At 35.7% G+C, this 8429-nt stretch overlaps 2 protein-coding genes across 2 annotated transcripts; both read left to right on the forward strand.

Annotated features, from left to right (window-relative positions):
* Positions 1-13: 13 nt before the first annotated feature.
* Positions 14-2636, forward strand: LOC135132031 (amyloid protein-binding protein 2). The gene is made up of 5 exons (XM_064059946.1): positions 14-289; positions 335-681; positions 727-951; positions 998-1333; positions 1517-2636. Exons 1-5 carry the CDS (start codon positions 158-160, stop codon positions 2184-2186), a joined length of 1710 nt encoding a protein of 569 aa, XP_063916016.1. The 5' UTR covers positions 14-157; the 3' UTR covers positions 2187-2636.
* Positions 2637-7848: 5212 nt separating this feature from the next.
* Positions 7849-8429, forward strand: LOC135132041 (ragulator complex protein LAMTOR4 homolog). The gene is made up of 2 exons (XM_064059960.1): positions 7849-7957; positions 8005-8429. Exon 2 carries the CDS (start codon positions 8012-8014, stop codon positions 8288-8290), a length of 279 nt encoding a protein of 92 aa, XP_063916030.1. The 5' UTR covers positions 7849-7957; positions 8005-8011; the 3' UTR covers positions 8291-8429.

Genomic DNA, 8429 nt, shown 5'->3' on the forward strand with positions numbered 1-8429 from the left:
TGTGTCGTCACTTGTCGTCGATAACCTAGAAATCTGCAGTGTTTGTATTCTCAGCTGGTCAATGTTATTCAGTGTTATCAGCTGCTATTAATGTTGTGATTAGGCCAATTAAAAGTAGTCCAATATTGTCCCCGCAGCCGTCGAAGTCCCCCCAAAAATGAAAAGCCCCCCGTCTCTTTACGACATCTGCGTCAAACTAGCTGTCAAAGATTGTGTTACAGTGTGTAAATTTTGCAAAAAAGAGTTCAGATCCCTTCCAGACAATGTCCTCTTCGATTTTTATTACACAGTAAGTGCGTCTTTATTTAAACTTAGCCTAATCAGATCGTTGTAGATGTTCCTCGAGAAACGGTCGTGCCTTCTCGCTGTGGAATTCAGCGAACTGGAAGTTTTCATTCGAATGCTGACGATAAAACACAAGCGCGTGAAGCTACTAAAGAGTTTTCAAGGCTTGATCAACCACGGCTCGAACGTCCCCGACGAGCTCATCCAGGACTTTTCCAAATACGTACACAAAGACCCGGAAAAGGCCGTCAGCGTGGGGATTCAAGTGGGCAGTTTTTTCAACGAAGGGGGCTGGTACGACTACAGTATCAAGATCCTGACAATAACCGAGGAGCTGTGCAGGAAGCAGGCGCAGACGGCGGAGGTTTTGCGGAAGTGCCTGCAGTGCTACCACAGGTACGACTAAACCCGACCACGACCAAAATAACGTGACGATTTTAGACGGATTTACGCAGAAACGATCTACTGCGAGTTCAAATCGGCCGAAAATACCTTCACTTCCGCTTTGCAAGTCATCGAAAAGCTGGAGGAAATGAACGCGGTGCCTAATTTGGCCGGATTGTATGCTAATTTTTCTACTCTCTACTTCCACCGGAGCGAATATGACGAATCATTTGCGTGGTCTAAAAAAGCGCTGATGTTACTCAACGATAAACTTCCACCTAGGTAAGGGGGGACCGAGAGAGACACGGATTACAGGTGGTGGTTCCAGGATTATAATAGAAGTCTTGAGACAGGCCTCCAGGGCTTGCGTCGTCAAGCGTCGTTTCAACCAAGCAGGCCTTCTCATCCGTCAAGCGGTTAACCTAGCGTCTGAGATCTACGAAATCGACGGTCACCCACATTTCTCAGACACTTTACTCGATTACGGGTTCTACTTACTCAATTTTGACTCGATTCAGGAGAGCGTCAAGGTCTACGAGAGGTCGCTACAGATTCGAATGGACGTCTTCGAAAAAAATAATATCCACCTGGCGTTGGCACACGAGGACATGGCGTACGCGCTCTACGTCAACGAGTACAGCTCGGGGAGGTTCTACGCCGCGAGGTAAGCCCCCAAAAACTAAAATTAATGAAAGAAATTTGAAAGTTCAAAATCTGTCAAACGCAGTGTTGCCAATCGCGTCGTACTAAGCAACTAGATCTGGTGACTTTTGTTGGGATTTAGTGTTATGAATAATGACAGTAATTCCAGTGGCGTATCCCTGCGGGGGCACCGATTTTGTTTTAGGGAAAACGCGGACCGCTCGATTCGTCTCATGGAGCGCATTTTGCCCAGCAACCACCTAATGTTGGCGTCCGCGAAGCGCGTGAAGGCGCTCATCCTCGAGGAAATCGCGTTGGACATGCGCGAGGGTAACAACTCCCATCTACAAGAAAAATTCCTAATAGAGGCTGAAGAACTGCACCAGACTGCGTTAACTCTGTCTCGCAAAGCCTTCGGGGAGAAGAACGTGCAAACGGCTAAGCACTACGGGAATCTGGGGCGGCTGTACCAAAGTATGCGTCAGTTCGAGCAGGCCGAAGCGATGCACTTGAAAGCCATAGCCATCAAGGAGGAGTTGCTGGGGAGCGCCGACTACGAAGTGGGGTTAAGTATCGGGCATCTGGCGTCCCTTTACAACTACCACATGAAGCGGCACCATGACGCCGAGAAACTCTACATGCGTTCGATGGAGATCAACATGAACTTGTTCGGGGAGACGTACTCGGGCTTCGAGTACGACTACCGGGGGCTGATCAACGTGTACTCGAAGCTGTGCGATCAGTCGAACGTGATTTTGTACACTCTGAAAATGCGCGATTGGAATATTCTGAGGGCGCAGTCCAAGCCGCCGGTGCACGTCGAGGAGATCTTGCCGCTCAGAGAGATCATCGATAAGTTCTTGGGCATGTGCTGAAGTCTAGTCACCGAAATATCAAACGATGCTGCCAATCTTGTTTGTCCCAAATTTTTATTATTGTTTTTTTTTGGTTGAAAATTTTCAACTTTCGCGTCTTTAGAAAAATCTGTGATATTGCTTGGACATTCCTGACGTGAATCTCAATGTGCAAATGTTTTAGGTGCTTTTAATTTCCAGTATTACGAATCCAGTGCTTTTGTGGGACAAGTCACTTGCAATTTTAATACTGTAGAGCGGGAGGCACAACGTCAAAATCACGGACTGGATTGGTCACTGAGCGGCGCAGCCTCCTCGAACGTAGCGTTTTATTATGTAACTTAGATTTACTCATCAAACAAATCTCATATTAATCATGCAGTTATTTTTTGTTGAATAGATTGTGATTGATATTTTTACGATAAGCATAGTTACTTTTTTGTTACGCAATTATACCGCATTTATCTTAAAGGTTGCTTTATTGTCGCCATCTAGTGGCGAAAACTCCCACCTGTCATTTTGTTTGTGCGCGGTTTTGTGATTTTACGACAAAACACTCAGTTAAGTCATTGTTTAAGTATATTATAGTTGGACAACCTATACGGACAATCACTTTCCCATGTAGAAAAGAATGAATATATATTTTACATCTCACTCGCTTCACTATGAAGTGGCGGTACCTTACGAAAGGGGGTAAAAATAGTCCGTAAGCACGTGATGTCGATAAGGTAGTAAACGGACGTATTAATCACTACGTTGTACGGGGAGCAGTCACAAAATAAGCAAACGTACGTGTTGAAGACTTTACATATATGTAATATATGTATATGTAGTGCATACCTGTTTCAAGGTTAAGGTAACAAAAATTTAATATTATCGCGGTATACCTATTATCCATGAACTGCATGGCTAACAAATATGCGTCCCTTCGTCCACTTTAAAGGTACGAAATTAAACGACCACTACTTTAATTAATAAGTAACAAGTCATCTAAATTGCCTCCAGAATAACTATGAGTTATCATCAAACTATGAACACCAAATTAATTCAATATGAACATCTTCTTACGTATTTTTTTTTATTAAGAGTAGTCAAATCATTAAATACATATTATCTTTGAAACTAAAATGCATTTTATCCTAAGATTGTATCACAAAATATTCATCACCATTTAAATATATACGATTTAGACATCAAGAAATAAATTTAAAATTGCAAAAATTATATCTAGCAGACTTAAAACAGCCTTAAATGTGTCTTGTATGTACGTGCTTATCAGTATGTAGGCATTTTAACGCACAGCAATAATCGTTCTTTATGAGTAATGACTGATGACAACTGTGACGCAGTAAATCCTCGAAATCGAAAATTTAAAACACTAAAAAATTCAAATATGGAAAAATTGTAAAATCGAGAAATTGAAAAATTGAAATATAGAAGAACTGAAAACTCAAAAAATCGAAAAAAATTAATAATTTAAAAATTGAAAAGTTAAAATTGAGAAATCGAAAAACTGAAAAATCACAAAATTGAACGAAATATCAAAAAATCAGGAAATTAACAAATTGAGAAACAGAAAAGTCAAATAAGCAGAGTCTAAAAATCGCAAACTTAAAAAATCGAAAAAGTGAAAAACAAAAACCTAAATAATAGAAAAATTGAAGAACTGAAAAATCAACGAATCGAGAAGTCGAATTGGACAATTGAAAAATCGGATAAACCAAAAATCGAAACATCGAAAAATCGAGAAACCGAAAAGCAAAAAATCGAAAAACCAACAAATCGAAAAATCGAAACATTGTAAAATTCAAAAATTGAGACATCGAGAAATCGAAAAATCAAAAGACAAAAAAATCGAGGAGTCGAAAAATCAAAAAATTGAGAAACCGAAATAGGCCAAAATCGAAAAATCGAAAACTTAAATATGGAAAAATTGATAAAGCGAGAGATTGAATAATCAAAACATCGAAACATCCGAATCTCAATAAATTGAGATCTCAAAAAATTTAAAAATTCGGAAATTTAAAAAATTAAAATATAGAACTGGAAACTCGAGAAACCGAAAAATCTAGAAATTTAAAAATTAAAATATGGAAAAGTTGAAAAATTGAGAAATTGAAATAAAAAACAAAAAACCGAAAATCCAAAAATAAAAAATAGAAAAATCTTGAAATCGAAAAATGAAAGAATCGAAGAATTGAAAAATATCAAAACTGAAAGAAATATCCAAAAATTGAGAAATCGACAAACCAATAAAGCGAAGTCGAAAAATCGAAGAATTGAAGAACTGAAAAATCGAAATTTTGAGAAGTGGGAAAATCAAAAATAGATTAATTGAGAAATCAGAAAACTGAAAATTTAACGCAAAAATTTGAAAAATTCAAAAATTTAAATACTGAAGAACTGAAAAGTCAAAAAATCGAGAAATCGAAAAAACTAAAATTTAAAACAATGAATAATTAAAATATCGCAAAATTGAAGAATCGAGAGATCCAATTCAATTTGAAAAATTGAAAAATCGGGGCATTGAAAAATTGGAAAATCCAGAAATTGAAAAGCTCAAAAGAAAAAAATCGAAAAACCGAGAAATCCAAAAATCGAAACATCGAAAAATTCAAAAACTGAGATTTCGAGAAATCGAAAAATCGGAGGATCGAGAATTGAGGAGTCGGAAGCCGAAAAGGAAAGTTAAAAATTGAAAAACTGAGAAATTGAACAATCAAAACAACGAAACATCTGAATTCGATAAATTGAGAAATTAAAAAATTGAATAATCGAAAAATTTTAAAAAAGTCAAACTGGAAAATCAAAAATTAAAATTCAAAAAATCGAAAAATGAAAAATTGAAATATAGAAGAACTGAAAACTCGAGATATCGAAAAACCTAGAATTTTAAAAAATGAAATATTAAAACATCGAAAAGTTTAAAAATTGAGAAATCGAAGCATTAAACAGTCCCAGAATTGAAAAATCTAAAGTTTACAATAAATTGAAAATCCAAAAAGGAAAAAAGCGAGAAATCAAAAAAAATCCATCAATTCAAAAATCGAAAAATCGAAAAATTGAAATATTGAAAAATCTCATAACTGAAAGAAATATTCAAAAAATTGAGAAATTAAAAAATTGGAAAATTGAGAAATCGAAAAGCTAAAAAAGCAAAATTGAGAAATCGTAATCTTAAAAAATCGAAAAATTGAGGAATTGAAGATGTGAAAAATCGAAACTTTAGGAAATCCAGAAATGGACAAATAAAAAAAATACTTTAGAAGTCGGCAAACTGAAAATTTAGAAACGTGAAAATTTGAAAAATTGAAAAATCGAAATATTTAAAAACCGTAAAATTGAAGAGGACAAAAATTGAGAAATCGTATCATTGAAACATCGTAAGATTGAGAAATCGAAAAATAAAAAAATCGAGAAATAGAAAATTTAAGGAATGGAGGAATCGGAAAAGCCCAAAATTGAAATATTGAAAAATTGAGACATTTAAAGTCGAAAAATCGAGAAATCGACAAGCCGAAAAATCCCAATAGCGTATTTAGGTATAAATCACAAGATCAGGACTATTCTACTTTTTAAAATTTAAATACATAACATTATAAATTGGAAAATGTTGATTTTTTTTTCCAAAAATCTTGACGTCTAAGGTGAAAACTCGACACGGATGCATAAACCGTAAACGGGGCCAAACTACAATTTTACTATTGTAAAATTTGGAGATTGCGTCATTTCATTGTTCGTGACAAATTTTGGTGAGTGTTTTACCATTTGATAATACAATTTGAAATGTAAATTTTGTCATTCGGGAACATTATGTATTAAATCGTTAAGTTGTTCAAGAACTTTGTTCACTTATTCGTTGTAAAGTCCAATGGTCGAAATGGGTTAGTTCCTCGTAGTGGATGTGTATCACATCAATTCTAACGAATATCGGTTTATAGATAAATCGCTTAAAGCCGATATTGGCCTGAGTGTGCTTTGGTCTGTAGATCAAACAAGTTCTCAGGCGACGAAAAATTGCATGTGGAGGGAGACTTCGGATTACAAATCGTGCCAAGAAAGACATATTTGGGAGAGATGGATTTTCAGGTGCTTGACTAGCGGTAATTTTAAATTGTTTGCTGTCGTTCGCGAAGTGAAGAACACAATTTCATTAAAATGATAATTATAAAATTATCATAATCACTATTGGTGTTAATTAACACAAAATGGCGCGCAAGTTATCAGTTGATTTCGTTAATAAATTCATAGAAACCTATATGGGCTTTTTTCATGCCTTAGAAAATTAAAAAGTAAAAAATACAATAACAAAAATTTTAAAATGCGGTTTACGAAAAATTAGTTGACCTGTGCAAAGAAGAAAATTTTGGAAACGCTGACAAATATGACATCTTAAAAAAAATAACACTTGAAGAAGTGCTTTCGGGGTAATATTTTTGATGCTCGCGTGAACAAAATACTCTATGTCACTGTGCAGATCTAGCCGAAAATCTGAAAACCAAATCGCTGTGTGTAGGGCCAGCATAACGGAAGTAATAAATCATCCCATCGGTTGAAGAACGTTGGGTCGGTGCACTCATGTCGATGTTATATCCCGAGAGGGGCCCAACACACCCAATAAAATCGAACAGACAAAATAAAGCTTCAAACATGATTATATTTTTACTAAAATTCTGAAGTTTATAAACTGCACATTTTATTTATTTATTTATTTATTTTATCTTGTTTTCGAACTATAATAAACATTTCAAACAATGTCTGTAACTTATTTTAATATAAATTATATTCATGTGGTTAACAAAATCAGATGTAATATTAGTGTGATTTTGACCTTATTCTAGGTTTTATTACAGCAGAACGGCGTATCCTTTTTAAATTTTAGAAGTTACGGAAACTAGTTCAAGAAACAATGAGTTATCTCGTATTTTTGTCCGATAACAGAAATTGTTTTTCATAGAAACAAACAGTCTTCAAAGCAGCCTTTAACAACTCGATATTACAAACATGCCTCTTAAGTTCTTAATGCGTTTTTTTCTCTCTTGAAATTATTTGTAATGTTAACGCCGAAAGTTTATGTCATTCTGTTATTTACTTTGAACATATATTTTCATTTTGTGTTAATATTTTTGTAAAACCACGAATCTACATTTTACTTAAAATCTTGTTTTACTTTAATCTTGTAAAACTAAACAATTATACCAGTTTAAAAACCCTTGGAAAGTTTCTGTCAGTCTTCAGATATAGTCAAATAAAAATAGGAGTCAAATGCATTTAAATTCAATTCTTTCGTATCACGTTACAACGCGTTGCTTCATATTTTTTATGTCAAGCATATTTTCACATTTTGTACGTATATGTTTATACACATTACTGTTTACGGAACAATGTTAATTATGGATTTATGGATAATTCCTCGTATAAGAGCAGAGTGAAGGGTGTTTGTCTTTGCTAATGTTTGATGGCGCCATCTGATTTAGAGTAAAATAAACCTAATACGTTGGCTCACTGTAGTGAAAATGCGCGTTGACGAAAAATTTGTCCCACGTCCCTTAGATTCCTTGTCCTAAAGCTCACTATTTAGGCGAAGTAAAATTTGTATTAGGTTGTCCAACTATAATATACTTAAACCGACTTAAACAATGGTTATGTGTTGCTTTTTCGAACTCGTGGGAATTCGAGGCAGCGAGAACTGTCAAACTGACAAGTGACATTTATCGGCTGTGGCGACCCGAACACAACCTAAAGTCGTAAATTTAACATGAACAGTTTGGCTCGGAGTCTGCAGCCGAAGCGTAAGTGCCCCCTCGACCAAAATTCCGCCTAACCTCATTTTGTATAGGTTAACAATGGATCGAATTCCGGGTCAAACAGGTTATCTTCTCCTGAACGAAGAAGGGGCTGTTTTGGCCTCGTCCGGCGACCTGGAGAATGACGAAAAAGCGGCTGTTATTATAATGGGTTTAATAAACCTAACGTCGTACGTAGACAAGGCTGCATTCCCCGACGAAAGTTTCAAGAAACTCTCGATCACCTACGACAAACACTGCTACGTCATCTGCTTGTCTAACCGCAAAGTGCACGTGGTGAAGAAGACCCTCACTAGCGACAATCCCGTCGTAGCGTAAACGTCAACATGGATATTATTTTATACTGTACGAAAATGAAGTACATGCAGATCGTTATTCTCGTGGGGGCGATCGGTTTCTCACTCTATCATTTGTATATTTTGTTAAATACTTTGAATAAATAAATGTGTCGATGTCT

This window comes from Zophobas morio, unplaced genomic scaffold (genome assembly GCF_036711695.1).
Source record: "Zophobas morio isolate AGI-343-1 ecotype UQ-CSIRO unplaced genomic scaffold, CSIRO_AGI_Zmor_V1 ptg000021l, whole genome shotgun sequence".
NCBI classification, from domain to species: domain Eukaryota; kingdom Metazoa; phylum Arthropoda; class Insecta; order Coleoptera; family Tenebrionidae; genus Zophobas; species Zophobas morio.

Excerpts from the sequence above, each read along its gene's own strand:
- LOC135132031 (XM_064059946.1), top strand. The coding sequence starts at position 158 with ATGAAAAGCCCCCCGTCTCTTTACGACATCTGCGTCAAACTAGCTGTC. Across the intron at positions 290-334 it reads TCTTCGATTTTTATTACACA|ATGTTCCTCGAGAAACGGTC; the intron begins GTAAGTGCGTCT and ends AGATCGTTGTAG. Across the intron at positions 952-997 it reads AACGATAAACTTCCACCTAG|GATTATAATAGAAGTCTTGA; the intron begins GTAAGGGGGGAC and ends TGGTGGTTCCAG.
- LOC135132041 (XM_064059960.1), top strand. The coding sequence starts at position 8,012 with ATGGATCGAATTCCGGGTCAAACAGGTTATCTTCTCCTGAACGAAGAA.